Genomic DNA, 21609 nt, shown 5'->3' with positions numbered 1-21609 from the left:
ACTTGCCTGCTGTAATGGACATAGGGCATATTCCGCCAAGCAAAGCAGGCTGGGATATGCACTTCCCCATTGGAAGGGAAACGTATAATACAAAAGAATAGTCTTTCATCATTGGCTTGATAGTAAAGGATAGAAACGTGTCCATCCAGAGGAAGGAGTTTTTATACAAAAGCTAAAAGATTCATGAGAGTGCAGCATCTCAGCCAATACATTAATAAGCTTAGTAAAATATTTATCTTTGACATTGACATATGTGGAGGGTAACCCTCTCGTTCCCACCTGGAGATGACGGGCAGGCAGTGGGGAGTGACCCTCTGAGATATACTCCGAGTTGGTGCACGCAAGTGGGAACTGGCACTCAGGAGATGACTGGTACAGAAGGTTCTTTACTTCCTGAGTTCTGCAGGCTGCAAGAGTAACAGATCACAGAAACACCTCTTCTGTTTAAACTCTCTCTCTAGGTGGTCCTCATTATTAAAGAAAAAGATGCTGTTGCCTGCAGTAAAACCCAGATGGTAATGGTTGTCCCTTTCCTCCTTACAGATTCTCTCCGATCAAGCTCAAAGGTCAGTAAGGATGCAGCTGAATAACTTCGTCAAAGAGTGAGTACATCAGTATCATTCCTTGTAACCTCTGCTGGCTATAAAGAACTTTGACACTGCCTTCCACTCAATAAAATAAAACTATTGTGACTGACCCAATTTCTGGATTCACAGCTGCGCTTGTTTTTTTATTTTAAGTTTGATGAATAGCACAAATAACAGGAAGAGACGGTGTGTGGAAAATTGGACCATATACAGCCAGTAAGCTTCACAACTAATCCTATGTCATGATGACTTGACATATGCAAACACAATATATATTATAGAAACAGTGAACATGAAATATATATGTGTGCATATATATAAAACAGCAATCCTTTCAGTGTTGTTTATTGACTGCCAGTAAGTTCAGAAAAGATCCCTTCTTCTCCATGAGATTAAAAAGCCTAGAAACTAGATAAATGTACAGAATTAGAAAGAGTACCAAGGACTAGCATTGTCACAAAGTAATATCTTGTATTTATATCATGCCTTTTTAGAACTGTTCAATTAGACCATTCGCTAAATGTTGAGTAACAGCTGTTAGTATGACAATAAAAACAGCAAACCAAGCACTTGGTTTTAATTCTACTGGGATAGAATTGATCAGTAGGAGTGTTATGTTAGACCTGTGTTGAATCTTGTTTAAACCGTATATAGAGTATAGCATGCAATTTTTATTGCCATATAATGAGAAAGGGTGTCAAGGCATTAGAAAGCGTGCAGGGGAGATTTCTGAGGATGATACCAGAAGTACCAGGATGTACATATCCACAAAGGATTGGCTGGCAGGTCTCTTCCTCTCCTGAAACGAGGAGGCTGACAAGTGACCTAATGTAAGTTATAAAATGTTTTAGAGTGAACATAGAATTAAGAGTCTAATGATGACCTGAAATCCTTTGCTGATTGTTGGAAAACCCATCTGGTTCACTAATGTCCTTAAGGAAATGAAACTGCTGTCCTTACCTGGTCTGGCCTACACGTGACTACAGACCCGCAGCAAAGTGATTGATTTTTAACTGCCCTCTGGGCAATTACGGATGGGCAATAAATGATGCCTAGTCAGTGACACTATCGTCCCACGAATGAATAAAGAAAAAGAAAGATGAGGGGATCACTGAGTAAAACACAAATGCTGACATGGACTGTTTGGTCCAAATGGCCTGTTTCTGTGCCATATATCCTGTGTTAGTCCTGAGTAAACGCTCTCCTACTGGAATATACCACAGGACCAGACTATGGTTAGGAACCAGTTTGTTGGGAATCCGTGATGGACTTCACATGTTCATTACCCTGTGAAGCAGTTGTTTCAGTTTTGCAATAAAACCATCCAAAAGGACCAAATACCATATAGCTGGCCTCAGCAAGTTTGGCAAGAATATGAGGAAAAGGCAGGAGGTAAATTAAGGGGTGGTGATGAGAGCTTTGAATTTCAAAATCTGCAGGAGAGAGGAGGTAGACTGAATGGGTGCACTTTGCTGTTTTCTAGTTCAGTGTTTTAGCAAGATTCCTGCTCTATTTTCCTATTTCTCCCCCTAGTTTTGAATAGTTAAGAGGAGGAACACACACATGGTGAGCTTTGAGTTCAACAATGTCTACACTTTCACATGTTTTAATGGAGAAGTGTAAACGTAATTAGTTTCGTGAACCACAGTTGCTGAGATGAGAGGTGTTAAGATGAAGTTGTGAAAAGATATTTTCCAATCTCCTTTCCTTCCTACCTTTTGCGAAAGGTGTTAATTCTGGCTGGGATGGGAAGTGGCAGCAGCTCTCAGTGCTCCTAAGGTGTGGAGTCATTGAATAATAGAGCTCAGAAGGAGGCCATTTGGCCCATCATGCTATTGCTGGCTCTTTGTCGCAACTGTTTAACTTTTCCCATGGCCCTGCTCTTTGACCATAACCCTGCAGTTCTTTCTATATCAAGTACACACCCAGCTCCAGTTCAAAGGGACAATCACACTCCAGATCACCCCTGACAGAACAGGTTCAAACAGGTGAAAACTTTACTAAGCTCTGCGCCCCCACAGTCAAAACCTTGGATAATACTCCCCATCCTATGCTCAACAGCAAGCAACATATTATTACAGAGTCACAGAATTATTCCTGCACAGAAGGAGGGCATTCAGCCCTTCATGTCTGCACCAACCTTGTGAATGAGTGTTTCACTTAATGGCTTCTCCCCGTGACCCTACATAGACTTTCTTTTCAAATAATCATCTAGTTCGGTTTTGGACATTTTACTTGAACCTGCCTCCATCACAGTTTCAGGCAGTGCATCCCAGACCCTAGCCACTAGCAGTGCAAAAATATTTTGTTTCATATCACTTTTATTTCTTTTGTCAATTACTTTAAATATGTGTCCAGTTGTTCTCAGTCCTTGCATGAATTGGGATTGTTTTTTCCCTAGTCGCTCTCTCCAGATCCCTTGTGATTTTAAATACTTAATCAAATCTCCTCTCAGCTTTCTCTTCTCCAAGAGAACAGCCCTGAGTTCTCTAATCTGTATTCATAACTGAAGCTGCTCATTCATGGAATCATTCTTGTAATAGCGCCTATGATGCAGCAAAATGTCTCAAAGCGTTTCACAGTAGTGTTATCAAATAAAATTTAACACCAAGCTGCATCAGGAGATATAAGGACAGATGGCTAAAGTTTTTTGACAAACAGGCAAGTTTAAACAGAATCTTAAAGGAGGAGAGAGCTGAAGAAAAGGGAATTCCAGAGTTTTAGGCTTTACCGAAATGAAAAGGAAGTAGCAACTGAAGGCGCTCCACCAATGGAGGAATGATAAAAGTCACCAAGCGTGCAGGATTACATGAGTGCAATGATCACAGAGGGTTGTGGGCTGGAGGAGGTTCGAGAGATAGGGAGGGAGTGTAGTGGCTGGAGGAGGTTACTGAGGTAAGGAGGGGCTTGTGGGGCCAGGGAGGAACTTCAAATCAGGGATGAGGTTATTAACATCGGCTCCCAGTCTGGCAACATCTCAATGTAGTCAGTAAGCACAGAGGATAACAGAACATGAATTCAAATGGAGAGCAAATCTCTGGAAGGGCTTGAGTTGATGGTGGTTGTGAGGTGGGAGGCCATTCAAGAGGGTATTGCCATAACAAGATCCACAGCTACCTGGGAAAGATTTCAGGAAGATGCTGGTCCATGAAAAGTCAGATCAAGAGAAGAGAGAGGGAGAAAATTTGAAAATAAAATGATCACCAATGATGCTGGGCCTCACAGCTCAAACCATAACTTCAACAAGTGCTACAGAATTTCCCCATGACACTACAGATTGAACCTTATGTTTATTTGATGAAGTCTGAGTTGAGTCAAGTTTTTGGGATGAATTTCTGCTATGAAGCCTATTGAGTTTTCTCACCATATCTTAGTAAGCTCGCTTCATTAACAGCCAAGCCCATCCCTCTGGCTTCCTTCACGTCTGATTCAATCCCCATTTTACCACTCACCATTCCTGAAACAGCTCACCAGTCAGCGGATATCCACTGAGAGAACAATATCCTTTGTGCCCATGGCATCATTAAGAGCCCATTATGCACTCAGACAAACAGTGTCAGTATAGAACTGCCCCACTCGGTTCCTGACACTTGCCCCAGGTATGGAAGACCAGGAGAAATTTCGCATTCTGCTTTGTGGAAGGGTCCCGGAAACCTTGCTGGATGGAGTGGTGTACAGGTGAGATTTCATCTCTCCCAAGGGTGAGCAGAGAAGGCCATGACACCAGACTATGCCAGCCTGGACTGAGGTTGCCACCCATGTCAGAGCACACTCAGCAAGCCAGAGAAAGACCCAGCCCTGTAGGTAGGAAGTCAATGTCCTCCTCCACTCTGGCAGTGTAAGTGCCACCACCTTCTCTCTGATACCTCACACTCACTCCATCTCTGGCACTGTACCCACATCCCATCAAGGTTCCTACTCTACCCCTCTCACTATTGCCTGCAACATCTTCTCTCGCCTGTACTTACCCACCCGAATCCTGTACACCACTATCCCTGCATTGCCTCTGCACTGCCTACTCGCTCGCTTGGGACACCTCTCCCCATCTGCACCAACAGGAGCCACACACTTTCACCTCCTAAATACCTGCTTGTCCCTCATTCCAGGAAGAAAACAGCCCCCAGTGGTGCCGAAGGAGACAAGACAGGTGGTAGGATGCTAGACATGTGGCTCCTCGCGCCTTAAGTGGACAGCATCCTGACTCTAAACCACTTTGAGTGAGTGACTGCATCCAAGCCCATGGACTGGTGTCAGAAGTTTCCTGTGACTTACTGTGTCGGGACCCTCTGACTGAAGGCTATGCGCAACACCCCCAACCCCCACACCCTGGACTTGACTGAGGCCTACTGACAACCAAGAAAAATTCTTGCCTTTGTGTCTGTGCTAAATGACACGGCAAGATATCAGTAACAGGAGCCTGGTATCACTGGCTGAAGGGACAATAAGGCAAGCCAAGGTAATTCAAGGCAAGAATGCATTGAGCATCCTGGTAGGCTCAGAGTGAGTGAGTGCTCTAACAGTGAGTGAAGCCTGGTCCAGCCCAGCAGCTGGGTTTGTGTCTATGCTGCAACATTATAATAATAGCTACCAGTGCAGCATCGAAGTGGAAATTGTACTGTAAATACGGGGAGGTAATGGCCTAGTGGTGTTAAGCTGGATTGTTAATCCAGAGACCCAGGTCATGTTCTAGGGATCCAAGGTTGAATCCCACCACGGGATGGTGAAATTTGAATTCAATAAGAATTTGCAATTAAGAGTCCTAACAATGACCATGAATCCATTGCCAATTGTTGGAAAAACCCAATAGGTTCACTAATGTCCTTTAGGGAAGGAAACTACCATCCTTACCTTGCCTGGCCTACCTGTGACTCCAGACCCACAGTAATGTCGTTGACCCTTATCTGTTCTCTGGGCAATTCGAGATGGGCAATAAATGCTGCCTAGCCAGTGACACCCTCATCCTGTGAATGAATAAAAAATAAATCAGAGATGTGCTATGAGGATGCTTTTAAGGCCTGGCACATCATGTATGCCAATGTGACGGATGTAGAGTGCATGTGGCTGGTGCCGTAAATACTGGTGTCTGATGTCCTTTGTAGCAAGCAGCGAGCTGAATTCACCAGGTGCCCGCTCTGATTTCCTGGGTTATCTCGACATCTCACTTGTGTGGCGTGTTTAATAAAATGGGAAGCTGAATATGAACAAAGCCGTTTGGACCAATTAACAAGGTGTTTAACAAGCAATAATCCCCCTCTAATTGGCAGCTCACTGTTGCTCATTGAGAAACTCACTGCACCACTTGTCAAACACATAAGAATGGAAGGACAATGCTCCCAACGTTGAGATAGGCCTCATTGGACTTCTCGTCCAATTCCACAACAGGTCTCACTGTAGCTCACATCACTGGAAGACTCCACCTGATGTTTTTGCTAGGCACTTCCCAAAGTGCCAACACATGGTCAATAAAGACTGTTTTCTTAAAGAGGATTCAATGAGGGTGAGTGAGTTTACAGTTAGGGCCGTGTGGATGACTGACTGACGCATCCATTTCCCAAACTGCCTGCCTTGTCAGACTTTGAGTATAATCACCCCCATCCAGTGGCTTGTGAAGGAATTCAGGTGGGAAAAGTCTCTCCCAGCTTGCTATCCTCTTCATTTTAACCTTAATCACAGTATAGAAGAGACAGAGAAAGCAATGAATGCTGGAAATATGAAATGGAAATAGAAAATGGCAGGAATAAACAGAAGGTTTGTCAGTATCCGAAAGGTAAATTATCCATTTATGTGAAAATTCATCAAGAATTGAGTTGGACTTGCTCAGTATTTTCTGCTCCTTTAAAACTCAATGTTTATTGGATGTCCTCTGATACCCTGTTGATGACACTATTCCTCACGATTGATGCAGCAAATCTACAGGATCTTTACTGACCACAGCTAAAGGCCAGTCGTATCCCTTACTCAATCAGTCCCGTAAGCACCAGCCACAGGATAAGTGACAGCCCTGGTTATTTCTACATCAGCTTTCTGCCCACATTCCCTACAGTGCCACAACCTTCACGATGGATGGGGCAAGGAGGCAAGTCCCAAATCTGCTTCAGAGAGAATGGGGACCAAATCCATCGGCACCAATCTGTACCAGATTGGTTATTCAACCCATCCAGGGAGTCTGTGTTTCTGTGGCAACACGGTGTGTTGTAGCTCGGAGCTATGGAGAGTGATGGTAGAGCTCCAGCTTTCTTTCTATCCCACACCGAGCAGGAATCTCTCCCACTCTCGCTGCCCACCATTAGCATGCGAGAGAAGGATTTACAAGTTCTTGTTTGGCGGTGCTATGAATGCACCTTCTTTGGTCATCAAGTCCTGGATTGAAACCTAAACATGGAACATCTGACTCCAAGGTTACCACTACACTGCATAGCCTCCTCTGGATGGTTAACCCTGCTTTAAACCTAAGCCACATTCCAATTAGATTAACTAACTCTGTTTTTTGTTGCATGCTACATTATCAGAGAAGCCTACCAACTCTGCTTGAATTATCCCTGGAGGTTTTATCATGTGACTTCCTGCTTCCAATATGCTTGTCCACCTTTGGTTCCTGACTATGCCCATTTTAGCAATGCATTGTCCAAACAAATGGGAAATTGCAAAGACTCTTTAGGACCAAGTTGCATGGTTCCTGCCCATCCATGAAACAGCTTTTTAGCTACTTCCCAACATTTTCATAAGTAGTAAGTGTTTCAAACACTATTTTGTTTTTGAATAGCCCTATGAATTTTCTCCAGAGTCACTGGGATGATAAATCTTCAGCCTCTAGGTCATTCCTGGAGGAGTTGGTATCCCATGACTGGTCCTTCCCAGCTCAGTCAGCCTAATATTAATTGCCATTGAATGTATTGTGAATAAGACCGTCTCCAGCTTTCTATCTGGAGCCAGGATTGGTGTAGGATTATTGTGAAGCCTTGAATACGATTGACCTGTCAATAGAAACACCAGTGGGTTATAATCACTTTCAAGGAATTCTGAAAATCAGTATTCTCTCTGTTGACACCACCCCTAACATTCAGCAACCAGTAAACTGAACGCATCTGATTTCAGCAATGTTAATGCTAGCCCTGGTCTCTGGCTGAGGGAACCAAACTCTGTGAATGTCAAGGGGAATTAACCTGAGCAGCTAATGTGATATTTTGCATTTAGCAAATGAATGGACGGCAGTGCTTTATTTCTGGGAAGGAGGTTGTTGCTATGGCAGCGTTGATTTGACTGAGAACACAGCAGCAGTGCTAGGGGTGGGGGAAGGGAAAGGCAGAGCTTTGTTCTTCTCCTGAGTAGAAAGTTGATCTGCTAAAACTGCGTTGGCTGTGAATGCAGAATCTCGGAATTGTCACAGCATTGAAAGAGTCGGTTGCATTTACACTGACAGTCCAAATGAGCAATATGCCTCATCCCATTTCCTTGCCACCTCCAACATGTTCTACCTTTTCAAATAACAGTCCGGTTTCCTCCCAAGTGAACCTGTCTCTACCACACACTCAGCCTCTGCTTTCCAGACCTTATGACTACGCACTGTGTCTGAAGGATTTTTTTTTCCTCTTTTTTTGTATGTTTGACCAATTACTTTAAATCTAAGATAATTACAATTCCTTGACCTTTGGGTCAACTTATTTAGCTATGGGTCAAGTGCTGGAAAATGGGATTAGTTGTCAGATCTTTATTGACCGGAATGAACAGGAATTGGCTGAAAGACCTCCGTCGGTGCTGTGCTAGGAGTCTGTGCAACTATGGGGATCTCTCGGGATAATATTTTGAGGAATCTGAGTTGAAATAGTGAGGACAATGTGAAATGTAAAGTTTCATTTCCTGCTGTTGAAGTAAATTGTAAACTCCACTCCCCCATATCCTGACTCTCACCAAATCCTGTTCACTACTCCCTCACCTCTCTGACCTTCCATCCAACACTGCCTCAATTTGATCATTTTTCAACCTTGTGAGCAAACTTCACTCTGGCCTCACCCTTCCCAATCTCTGGAGGCATATCCATCCCGCAAGCTGTCTGAGATCTCTGAGCTGCTCTGACTCTCATCTCTTCCCCATTCCCATTCTCCCTTGCTTCCGTATTAATGAGTGTACCTTTAGCTACTGGGGCTCCAAGCTCTGGAATGCCCTCCCTAAACCTCTCTGCCATTCCACTCTCTCGTTTCCCTTGAGACAAATTTGTCCAAACTTTTGGTTAACTAATATCTGCTCAGGTGGCTTGGAAAAGCTCAGCAGGTCTGGCAGTATTTGTGGAGAGAAATCGGAGTTAATGTTTCGGGTCTGGTGACCCTTCTTCAGAACTGATGGTAGCTCATAAAAGGATGGTCTTTATGCAGAAAATGGGGTGTGTGGAGCCGGCAGAGTAAATGATAGGTGCAGAGAGAGCCAAAGACGGAGAAAAACAGTAGGGCAGACATAGGAGTGGACAAGACCAGCCCAGAAGAATGAATAGCTGCAAATGGGGGCTATTAGTAGCTGACAATAAGTTGGGTGTGGTAGCAGCCCATGTGATGACAAGGCCTGGTGTGTGTTGAGGGAGTTGGGGAAAGCATGGGGAAAGGTGCTCAGGCCCTAAAATTGTTGAACTCGATGTTAAATCCAGAAGGCTGCAGGGTTTCCAAGCACGAAATGAATGCTGTTCCTCCAGCTTGCATTGACCTTTGATAGATGTTGGCCAGGGAACACGATGGTGTGTTGAAGTGGCAGGCAACTGGAAGCTCAGGGTCTTTTTTGCAGGCAGGACGTCGGTGTTCTGCAAAGCAGACACCCATTCTGCATACCATTTTCCCCACTGTAGAGGAGACCACATTGTGAGCAGTGAATAGACTAGATCGAGTGAAGTGCAGTTAAAGTGCGGCTTCACCTGGAAGATGTGTTTGGGGCCTTGGATAGTGAGGAGGGAGGAAATAAGCGGGCAGGTATTCCACCTTCTGCGATCGCAGGGGAAGGTGGCATGGAAGTGTTGGGAGTGAAGGAGAAGTGGACCAGGGTATCTTGGAGGGAATGGTCCTTGTGAAAGTCTGACAAGGGAAGGAAGGGAAATACGCTATTTACTTGTTCTAGGCATGTTTGTCGCTGGTGCATTTGATGGGTCATCCAACTGACCCCTCCCTGACACTAAACTGGGTTCAGTCTAAGTTAAGACCATAAGATGTAGAACCAGAAGTAGGCCATTCAGCCCATCATGTCTGCTGTGCCATTTATTGAGGTCTTGGGCTGATCTGACAATCCTTGACTCCACTTTCCTGCTTTTTCACATTGTGTTTAATGAGCTCACTGAGGAGTGATAACAGGTACATGCACCATGCAGCTATATTCATTAAAGGCAGGCTATTTTGGGATGAGTAGATGCAGAGAGAAACGTAAAAGGAACATGTACAAGTTGCAGCTTGCATAATTAATCAGTTTAAATGTAACACAAGGGAAGGGAGATAGTTTCTCTTTTACATTCACTAACATTTGTATAGCACTGTTCACAATATCAGGGCATCCAATCCATGAAGAATCTTTGAAGTCTAGTCACTGTTCGAATGTAGGAGCCAGTTTGCACACCGCAAGTTCCAACAAAGATCAGTGTGCTAATGATTGCACAGGCAGTGTTGTGGTCCACCAGATAGCAGCACCATCTCAGAGCTAGAAGTTCCGGTTTGATGCTACTCCAGGAGTTGATGGTTAGGGAAGGCACATTCATTGAGCATCAACCTGCAAATCCTTCCAAAGTACATCCATTGGCAGGTGGTAAGAGTGGGGGAGATCCCTGGTCAGCCACATGGTGGGAAGAAAGGACCAGCACTGTCCATAACTCCAGACTACAACACGCCTGTAAAAGCGCAGTTGCGGGTCGGAACAAAAACAGAAATTTTTGGAAAAGCTCAGCAGGTCGGGCAGCATCTGTGAAGAAAAATCAAAGAGTTAACGTTTCGGGTCCAGTGACCATTTCTGAGAACTGAACGTGGGTTGGTACAGTTGGCTAGATGGTTGGTGTGTATCAGGCTGGTGCTGACAGCACGGGGTTTGACCCCTGTTCTGACCGGGATGAATTTGACACTCGCCTCTCTGCGGTGCTGTCAGCCAGAGCTGACTCCTGGTAGAGAGCTCAAGAGGAATGATTGTAAAATGGGTTTTGTTAATATTGATTGAGGGATAGATATTGTCCATGACACTGGGGAAAACTCACTAGTTTTTAGTTGGAATACTGCCCTGAGAACTTTTAAGTCCATTTGCGAGGGAAGCAAGGGACTCAGTTTAATGGAGCCACTGCTTAATTAAAGTGAACTGCGTTTTTGGTTTTTCATTTAGAACAGAACTGGGGAGGCTTCAATGAAAGCATTTCAATGATTTCTTCACAGTAAGTGGGCAGGGGGGAGGTTTGCAGAGAGAGAGTCCCATGAATTTAGTGGAGAACATCTGACTGATGGTGTGGGAGGGGGGCCATAGAGTAGGTATGTTACCAAAAACCACTACTGAATGTCATTAGAATAGACAGTCGTGACTTGATCCCTTAAACAAGGGCAGGGAATCAAAGGAAAGTGACTGCTGGCCATTAAGAGAACTGTACATCCGATTCATTCTGATTATCCTTCCAGTCTCTGATTAGAAAAGATTTAATTGTGTAATCGGATAGAATCAGAGCATTGTTTAGTGGTAAAAGGGTTTCATTCGGACCATAGATGCTTTTAGGTTAGGAGAGTTTTTTGCATGGACTTTAATACAGTGCGTATTTATAGTGAGCCCATGAGTGATGCTTGTGCCAACTACTGGCACAGATCCTACAGAGTGGAAAGTTATGACATTGTATTTGTTGCCATTTGACTGTGGCCTGCCAGTAGATGCCATCTTTAACAGTCACTGAGCCACATCTAAAGCAGAATGTTCCCATTTCAGTCACTAGACAACGTTTTCTCCCCATTTTTGTTCCCCTTTACTGCACCCCATCGCCCAATGCAACCAGTCTGTCAGGCTGCCATCTTATCCAGTTGCTTATTCTTTAGTAAATGTCATGAGCTATAAGTTTGCTTTTTACATTCATTCAGGATAAGGGCATCACTGGCTAGGCCAGCATTTATTGCCTATCCCTAATTAATTAGTTAAGAGTCAACCACATTGCTGTGGTCTGGAGTCACATGTAGGCCGGACCAGTTTCCTTGCCTTATTGGCATTAGTGAACTAGATGGGTTTTTCCTACAATCAACACTTAATTCCAAATTTTTTTATTAATTGAATTCAAATTCTACCATCTACTGTGGCAGGATTTGAACCCACGTCTGCAAAATATTCCCTGGGTCTCTTGATTAACAGTCTCACAATAATTCACTGAGCCATTGCTTTCCCTGTTTGGAATCATATTCAAGCCCCCATTCCTGTTGCTAGCCCAATATCCACTTTCATCCATGACAATTTGGTTCAATCCAGTTTATCAAATGGGCTGTAATTTAGTTTTTCAGAATGAGATATTTTCATGTGAGTTATCGAACCTATCCCTTTATATTCAGCCCAGTCCACAATCAAGTGACATACGTTTGTGTTTCTTTCCCAACGACAGAGATGTTCGGAAGTTTAAGGAGACAAAGAAGCATTTCGACAAGGTCAGAGAGGACATGGACCTGGCGTTGATCAAAAATGCTCAGGCTACCAGGAACAAGACACACGAGGTGGAGGAGGCTACGGGGACATTAACAATGACCAGGAAGTGCTTCCGGCACCTGGCACTCGACTATGTTCTTCAGGTATGGAGCAAGACAAAATACCAGGGCTTGGGAGATTCTGTGAAGCACACACTACCCAGGTTAGCTGCGTAGGGAAAAGCAACAGAGCTACATGTGGCCCTCTCCATCTTGAGGTTCAAATTTACGTCAGAATTTTCCAGTCTGAACCACACTCTACCTGGAGCTTTGGTGCAAGAAGGTTTGGTCGTTTTGGTGGATTATTACTGTGGCCCCTGGGCCATTTGAAATTAGGCAACTCCACGTCTGCTCACAGCCCAGTGCTGACCTGAACCTGACCAGATCAGGCCTGACTGTGATGATGCCTGCGGCTGAATAGCCTGCTGATATTCGATGTGCACACTGGGATTATTGAGACAGATAGCAGCCAGTGGCTGTTGAACCTTCAGGCGAGGGGAGGAGAAAACTGACGAAAGACAGGATCTCACGAGAGAGAGCTCCCCAGTCACTAACAATAAAAATTGGAGTGACTTACAGCAGAGCAGCTTGTCACAAGTGAGTGAGGGATGAGTCTGTAGGGAGAGTGATGTAATGGATAACCATAAGGTATATTAAAGCAGTTAACACAACAGGAGCAAAACACTCAGCTGCAGCAGTGATAGGATGAAGCAGTGTTTCATGACAGCAAATGAGTCACCTCATTAAATCACTGCTCTAATCTTTCTGACTAGCCTCCAGCCACTTCTTTCAAGGATTTCTAATATTGTCCTCCACAGAAAAGTGATTCGAGTGACAAAAACAAAGTTGCTGGAAAAGCCCAGCAGGTCTGGCAGCATCTGTGAAGGAAAAAACAGAGTTAATGTTTCGGGTCCGGTGATTTAAGTGCTCTGGGTTTTATTTTTGCTTGTTTGTGAAACTCATGTGAAAGATTGAAGGCAATAGACCAGGAATTCCATCAAGAACAATGTGAACTGGAATAGAAAATGCTCAGCGAGTATTGGACTTTTGAGGGGCCCATTAGCAGGGTTTCTCACAATCATATAGTTAATGTTGTGATTCAAACACTGGCTAACATGAGGGAGTGCCCAGTAACTGACGTAATGGGCTTTGTTGATGGTGCTGACTATTGGAAGACACCAGTGCAACAGGACAATCCTTGCCAGCTCTCTGCCCTGAGATTACATGTACAGAAATTGCACAGACCACTCCTACAGCCACCAGCGCCCTCAAGTGGCTGTTCCAGCACAGGGTCCAGCTGCCAGTGAGTGAGGCTTGCTCTGCACCAAGCCATCATTTGGGTCTCCCTGCACCTTCCTGTTGTCTGGAAATTTTGACATCATTTGGAAATCTATTCATCGAAAGAAACCGAATGTAATCACTGAATTGAATACCATTGATGGAGACACCTCTAGAATTGATACAAAATCTGTTGAGAATCAGTTGGAATCTCAGTCTTTACTATGTTGTTGGCTGTTGGAATATGAGTCTGTGTATCTGGGGCCTGGCATTGTTGTGATTCCATCACAGTAAGGCCAAGACTGTAACTCTGTATCTTTAACTGCTGAGGCTCCTTTCACTGGGGTCTTCTGCTTCTTTATGGTGAGCTACAAATTGAATTGAAGAGGGCTATGAATTGCTCAACAAGCCATTCCTGAGGATCTTTTGGAATCTTCAGTTTCAATCTCAAGCCAGCATTTGTGCAATGACCATTTAGTGATTATCTTGTTGGTCAGGTGTGGTCTGTGTTTTGGGTTGAAATGCCCCCGAAGTGTAGATCAGAACCAGGTCAATGCTCTGGCAGACTCGATAACTCAATATTCAAACCAGATAGGCCCACAGTACACCACAGTATTGCTGGGGAGCAACCAGATACACATAACTGGCACCTACCTGAAGTATACCTGCCACAGACACTAGACTCTTCTCAGTCAATAACTCCAATCCTGTAAACTAATATTGTAAAAAATTGGCTGGATAAGCAGTAGGAAGCTGGTTAGTGCAATGTACTGAACAGATTGAGCTGCTAACAATTCATTACTCTTCCATAAACGTTTTACTTTTAGCTAAAAAGGGCACTCCCTCTGTGCAGAGTGCTTGAGTTAGAGTCAGGCTTAGAGAATTTTCTTTCTTCATTCATGGGATATGGGTGTCACTGGCTAGGCCAGCATTTATTGCCCATCCCTAACTACCCTGGAGAAAGTGGTGGTGACTTGCCTTCTTGAACTCATGCAGTCCTTGGAGTGAAGGGACACCAATACATAGGGATTATGGATGTCTGACTTACCAATGTTCTTACTTATGAACGTGACCATGATTTGTTGGGGGTGGGGGGTGCGGGGTGTAATTTTAAAATCCGAGACATGACATTTCCTGTACTTATGAATGGCTCCTTTATGTTGTTCTGCAATGCGTTCCAACTTGTGTACAAACCAACTTGAGAACAGACTCCACAATGGAACCTGTTTGCAACCCAGGAACTTCCTGCAGTGGTGTTAGGGAGTGAGTTGCAGGATTTTGACCCAGCAACAGTGACAAAATGGTAACAATGTTCCAAATCAGGGTGGTGCCTGTTTTGCAGTTGGTGGAGTTTCCGTGCATCTGTTACCCCTGTTCTTCTTGGTGGTAGACACCATTTATTTGGAAGATGTATTTGAATGAGCCTTGGTGAATTGCTGTAGAAGGTGTAGAATTGCTGAAGGGGTGGCACTATGGTTAGCACTGCTGCCTCACAGCACCAGGGACCCGGGTTCAATTCCAGCCTTAGGTGACTATCCGTGTGGAGTTTGCACGTTCTCCCCTTATCTGTGCAGGTTTCCTCTGGGTGCTCCAATTTCCTCCCACAGTCCAATAATGGGCTGGTTATGTGGATTGGTCATGCTAAATTGCCCATAGTGTCCAGGGATGTGCAGATTGGTAGACTTGTCATGGGAAATGCAAGGTTACAGGGAAATGATGGGGGGGTGGTGGGGGTGAGTCTGGGTGAGATGCTCTCTGAACAGTTAGTGTGGACTTGTTGGGCCAAATGGCCTTTTTCTGCAATGTAGGGATTCTGTTAAAGGCACCAACTGCTGCTACTGAGTGTTCATGGTAAAGGTGGGAGACAAGGGAGCTGCTTTAATCTGCATGTGATCAACCTTCTTGAACAAAGCAACAAATTAATATTTTTTTTATTTGCTTAGCTTGGAGCTGCTTAAATACTGATGATTTTTTGAATACATCAGACCAATGAAAATGGGTGATGACACTTTGAAAAGATTAGGGATTCTTAATTGCTGTGCTATACATTGAATTACCACACGATGGCAGCAAATACCCATATCCCTGATCTTCCATGAAGCCAGCAATGTATCATCTCAATGAGATACTTCCATGTTGAAGTGTCAGATGAAGGACTGAGCCCTTAATTTAAAGAAAAGGAACAAAGAATTATCCTCATTACTTCTGAAAATATTTCCCACACCTTCCCCCATATCTTTGTCTTCCTGTGACTTCAGTGGATTGATTTCTTTTAATGGTGAGGGCTGACACTATCAGAGGAATTGACTGTCAGATGTATTTAATTGATCCAGATATTAAAAATGAGCAGAAATAAAAGCTAACATTCCTCCATCTCTCAAAACGGAGCAAAGCTTAAAGTCTTCCTGCTGTTGAGAGTGTTTCCTATTTTGATGCAATCAAACAGTGGAAATATGGCTGTTCAGTCTGTTGTGTTTGTGCTGGCTCTTTGAAAAAGCTGTCCAATTAGTTCCAATCTCCTTTTTCCTCAGACCCCTGGACATTTCTCCTTTGAAATATACATCCAGTTTCCTGCTTGAAAGCCACAAATAAATCTGCCTCCTTCATCTTCCACATAGTGCATTCTAGATCACAACAGCTTGCAACATTAATTTTTAAAAGAAACTCCTTATCTCCCTTGGGATTTTTTGCCAATTATCTTACACTTTCTATTTTCCCTAAAGGCTATTGCAAGAATGATCAGAAGAGCAGAAAATAAATCCATATCCATCTGACTGGAACTAGCAAGTGCTGAGTATTCAGACAGTTTACATTTTTGATAGTGCGTGTGAAATGTCTATCTGAACGCCTGTTTGTTTGTTGTGTGAGCCAGTTCTAAAAAGGATGAGACTGATGATAAGTTAGTTGGAGTCCAATTCTCATGATGCAACCCTTTATGATTAGTTAGACTTATTTTGAAAGCACTTTGTTTCTGATAAGGCTCATTAAATCAGTGCAGACTGTGTCCTTTGTCATTGGCATAGCACATAGCTATCCTCTTGTTTACAGCATGAATTTCAGGTGAGTGGGCTTCATATCTAGCATTGAATCAATCCATGAGATCTGTTTCTGAAGGACAGTCAATTTTATCTCCTTAGAATTAACAGAAGCCTCATGCCTTCCATTATGAGAGAACCTGGAGTAGTTGAATCAAAGTGCAGATCAGGTGTGAGAGATACTTTAATAAGAGGGCAGCAGTGGCTTGGGGTATTATCGCTGCATTGCTTATCCATAGACCCAGGTAATGTTCTCGGGACCTGGGTTCAAATCCTGCCATGGTAGAACAAGGAATATACATCTGGAATTAAGAATCTAATGATGACTATCCACGACCATAAAAACTATTGCCACAAATTATTAGAAAAACATATCTGGCTCACTAATATCTTTTGGGGAAAGAATCTTTCGTCCTTACTTGGTCTGGCCTATATGTGATTCCAGACCCACAGCAATGTTGTTGACTTTTACCTGTCCTCTGGGTGACTAGGAATAGGCAATAAATGTTAGCCCAACCAGTTACACCCTGTGAATGAATTAACAAAAGAAATTGATAAGCTCCAGGTTAGACCCATTCTTCCCAACACGAAACAGAGTAGTAGGCAGGTTACGGAAGAATAATGTGTGCTTTACATTTTGAAATTCTTATCTTTGTTTTCAAACCTGACCATAGCCTCTTTCACCTACCCCCATCTCTGTACTCTCCTCCAGCTCTACAGGCCTCTGGGAGATCTGTGCTTCTCTAATTCTGGCCTCTTGAGCATTTCTGATTTTAATCAGTCCACCACATGCCTTCACATGATTGGACCCCAAACTCTGGAATTGCCTGTGTAAAAGTCTCCACCTCTTAACCTCCTCCCCTTTCCTAAACTGCGTCTTTGACCAAATCTTTATAAAATCATAGAGTCATAGAGCTGTACGACACGGAAATAGACCCTTCAGTCCAACTCGTCCATGTTGACCACATATCCTAAATTAATCTAGTCCTATTTGTCCACATTTGGCCTATATCCCTCTAAACCCTTCCTATTCATGTACCCATCCGGATGCTTTTAAATGTTGTAATTGTACCAGCCTCCACCACTTCCTCTGGCAGCTCATTCCATACACACACCACCCTCTGCGTGAAAAGTTGTCCCCTAGGTCCTTTTTAAATCTTTCCTTTCTCACCTTAAACCTATGCCCTCTAGTTTTGGACTCCCCCACCCTGGGGAAAAGACCTTGACTATTTGCCCTATCCATGCCCCTCATGATTTTATAAACCTCTATAAGGTCAGCCCTCAGTCTCCGACACTCCAGGGAAAATAGCCCCAGCCTATTCAGCCTCTCCCTACAGGTCAAAACCTTCAACCCTGGAAAATTCCTTGTAAATCTTTTAACCCTTTCATGTTTCACAACGTCCTTCCTATTGCAGGGAGAATAGCACACAATATTCCAAAAGCGGCTTAACCAATGTGCTGTACAGCCACAACATGACCTCCTATACTCAATGCACTAGCCAATAAAAGCAAGTCTACCAAACAGTCACCTTCACTATCGTGTCTGTGTGTGACTCCACTTTCAAGGAGCTATGAACCTGCATTCCAAGGTCTCTTCGTTGGGCAACGCCAACTTTCTGAAGGTCACCTTATGTTTCTTGGAGTCAGATTCTGTTTGATAACCCTCCTGTGAAGCACCTTGGAATAAGACACCCCTCTACTTTATCAGTTCTTATTTTTCCTGTAATTCCTTTGTCTTTCCCTTTATACTAATTGCCAGCCTTCTTTCTTGCTCCATCTTGCCTGTATTTTCCATTCCGGATATTTCAGGGCTGTTCTGTTACATTCCCCTATATGAACCACCTAGCTCTTGTTTAAACCCCATTCTGAGGAGTGATATACCTAAACTGGGCTTTACCCATCGCTGATTAAAATATTTCTCAGTTCACTCTTTGATCTGTTTTCTTTTTCCCCAAATATTCATTTGGGCTGGATCATGACTTTTTCCACCTGAAATGGTGTAAAATGCAGCTCAACTCCTTCACTGATGTCACTATTTAAACATGAATATCATTAAATTATGATCATTATTCTTCCAGTGTTCTACCTTCTTCTGCCTTCCTTCGTTATCCAGGATCAGCCTAATTGCACGTCCTTTCTTGACTGTGCAACGTACGGAACGAGGAAGCAACTTTGAATTCATTCTAAACTCCCCTCGCCATTCCAACAGTAAACTTCCACATTATCCCAGTCTAACCCCGTGAAGATAATATCTCCTCAAATACAACTCAGTTGCCATTCCAGCCTTCTCTAATTGCCTAAAAATCTGTGTTAATGTTTTCACTTGTCTATAATATTTTGCCAACAGATCCTCCATTATAGATCAGACAGGCTCTGAGCTCCCTCATCAAAAAAGATCTATTATTGTGGTTTTAAATACGAAAAGGCTACTCATCTTTTGTATCTCTATCTCTCATAAAAATGTTACAGCTAGAAATTGTTACATTCACTGAGGTCAGATTTCCCTCAAAGTTCCAAATACTGTAAATCTGATCCATTCATACCACTCGCTGCCTTTTCCCGTCTGTCTGTTCTCATTCTCTTTTGTTTCTGCATGCCTCGATCTGGATACTTGTCTTTCAATGTCTCACCTTTTTGTTTCAAAACTGCATCTCCCTTACTCCTAATAAGATTTGCCATGTTCCTAACCACGTGTGTTTATATACTCCCTCATTCTTCCCTCGTCTATTTAAGCAGCTGCTCCTAAAATCAGCCTCAATGACTTCTTGTGGTAAGGTGTTCCACGTGCTTGCCTCTTTTTGACACCCGGCCCTGTGTCACATCGCGTACTGATGCCGTGGACTCGGTGCAATATTGATACTGCCCATTGATATTTCAGCTCCCGTACGAGTTCAATTTCAAGACTTGACACTTGATGGCGGTACAACGCTCCACAAACATCTTCTCCGCTTCAAATCTGTAGCTGATGTTAAACTTGCTGCAAAGGCACAGGAATCACTTAGCTGCTTCGTGATAGCCTTTTACAGCTATAAGTGAGCCTGAGGGCCCCTCTTGTTGAGCAGTGGTAGTGTCGCTAACTCTGGACTGAGAGACACAGGTTCAAGTTCCACCTGCTCTAGAGGTGTACAATAATATCTCTGAACAGGTTGATTAGGAAAAAAATAGGTGAAGTAAGATTGAGTGAGTAGTGAGGCAAAGTGAAGTGAGATTGAATGAGCAATTGTGGTACAGTGGTACTGCTCCTACCTCTGAGCCAGGCAACCCAAGTTAAAGTCCAACCACCTTTGCTCTAGAGGTGTACAACTACAACTGAGTGGCTTGCTGGCCATTTCAGAGGGCAGTTGAGAGTCAACCACATTGCCAGGTTTGGAGTCACATGTAGGCCAGACCAGGTGAGGGTGGCAGATTTCCTTCCCTGAAGGACTTTAGTGAACCAGATGGGTTTTTCTGACAATCGGCAATGGATTCATGGTAATCAGTAGATTCTTAATTCCAGACATTTTTTAAAATTCAAATTCAGAGTTCTGAGGAAGGGTCACCGGACCCAAAACATTAATTCTGTTTTCTCCTCCACAGATGCAGCCAGACCTGCTGAGCTTTTCCAGCAATTTTGTTTTTGTTCCTGATTTACAGCATCCGCAGTTCTTTTGATTTTTATATTGTCTGTGCGTTCACTAGGTGTAATAGCCACGTGTTATTTTGCTTTTGCAGACGCCTTATACATTCAGCCCCATTATCTCTCACCAGTTAGCTGACTTGCTGGAATTACTTCTTAACAAATGTGGAGGGGGATAGAACCTGAAACAATAAATAAGCTGATACATCAATTAAATGATTTTCCTGTTTTGAAGGATCCCTGTTCTTCTGTTAAAGCAGGCACCACAGTATTTGTCAGAACTCTTGTTTGTTTATTAAGGCACTGTTCAGTATATGACCACACCACTTTGTTGCTGCTGTATCTGTGGAGAAGGTATGGTGGAAGCTACCTTGACTCCTCCTTTGCATAAGTAATAAATCTTCATAAAGCTTTGTCCCTTGGAGACAGTACTCATTTAATATACTTCAAAACCTTTATGAACCATATTTGGACTACAGTTTTGACCAGTTAGAATAAGTGAAAGAATCATTCAGTTCAGACTGTGGATGAAAATGAATTATTATTTTAAAATATAGACTATTTTTTTTCTCTGAAGTACCTTAAATTGAATATAAAACAAGCATCACTCACTACCTACATAACCCTCCAGTTTGCTATGTTCTTCCTTCCCCCTTTGTTTGGTGTAAAATATAGTCAATCTGCAGTTCTCCACAGTAACAAAGGGTTCAGCTTGGATGCCTCCTTGGCTTCATTGTCTAGACAGTGTGGCGCTGCTGACATGTTTAACATAAGTTGTGCAGCAATGATCAATCAAACAGCCAGAGCCCTCAGTAATGCTGGGAGCTCTATATACCAGCTAATGGTAAAACGGTATTAGCACACACATCTGTAAAACAGGAAATATTAACAACAGCTCTTAGTAAAATAGGGAATTTTAAAGTAGTCATACCAACCATTTATAAAACAGTATTACAGCAACTATTGTATAAGAGCTCACTCTCTCTGTTAATAAACCTATGATCTTTTCTTTCTTAGATTAATGTTCTTCAGGCAAAGAAGAAGTTTGAAATATTAGATGCGGTAAGACTGACCTCCAATGCTTATTTGCTGCCTTTAAGAGTATTCAGTGCTCCCTATCCTTTCAGGCAAATGTTGCAGGATCTTCAACAAAAGATTATTAAGTCACTGCACAGACAATCAGACTTCCTTCATTTTAAACCTTTTCCCACTTGTTCTGTAAACTGGATTTAGCTTAGCATGTTTTAATAAATCTTACATAAAGAACTGCCTTTTGGGGATAGAAGCTGGTCAGTCTTAACTGTAAGAACAAAGCTCAAACAGAAAATTAGATTGTGGTTTCAATACAGGCTGTGGATCTCAACTGCATGTAAGCATTCCAACACTACTTACAAGCTCCCACTTGTATAAACTCACACTGTAACACTCTCAATGCTGGA

The 21609-nt window shown here is 43.2% G+C and overlaps 1 protein-coding gene across 2 annotated transcripts in view; it reads left to right on the top strand.

Annotated features, from left to right (window-relative positions):
* The window catches only part of acap3a (ArfGAP with coiled-coil, ankyrin repeat and PH domains 3a), a 315834-nt gene that overhangs the window by 206350 nt on the left and 87875 nt on the right, over positions 1 to 21609 (top strand). For both annotated transcript variants that reach the window (XM_048615183.1, XM_048615182.1), the window contains exons 5-7: positions 544 to 602; positions 12163 to 12346; positions 21188 to 21232. In XM_048615183.1, coding sequence (XP_048471140.1) covers positions 544 to 602; positions 12163 to 12346; positions 21188 to 21232 — 288 coding nt within the window. The remainder of the gene's footprint in view (positions 1 to 543; positions 603 to 12162; positions 12347 to 21187; positions 21233 to 21609) is intronic.

This window comes from Rhincodon typus, chromosome 31 (assembly GCF_021869965.1).
Source record: "Rhincodon typus isolate 14 chromosome 31, sRhiTyp1.1, whole genome shotgun sequence".
NCBI classification, from domain to species: Eukaryota; Metazoa; Chordata; class Chondrichthyes; order Orectolobiformes; family Rhincodontidae; genus Rhincodon; species Rhincodon typus.
Note: the sequence above shows the minus strand (reverse complement) of the source record. Positions and strands in the feature narration are given on the sequence as shown.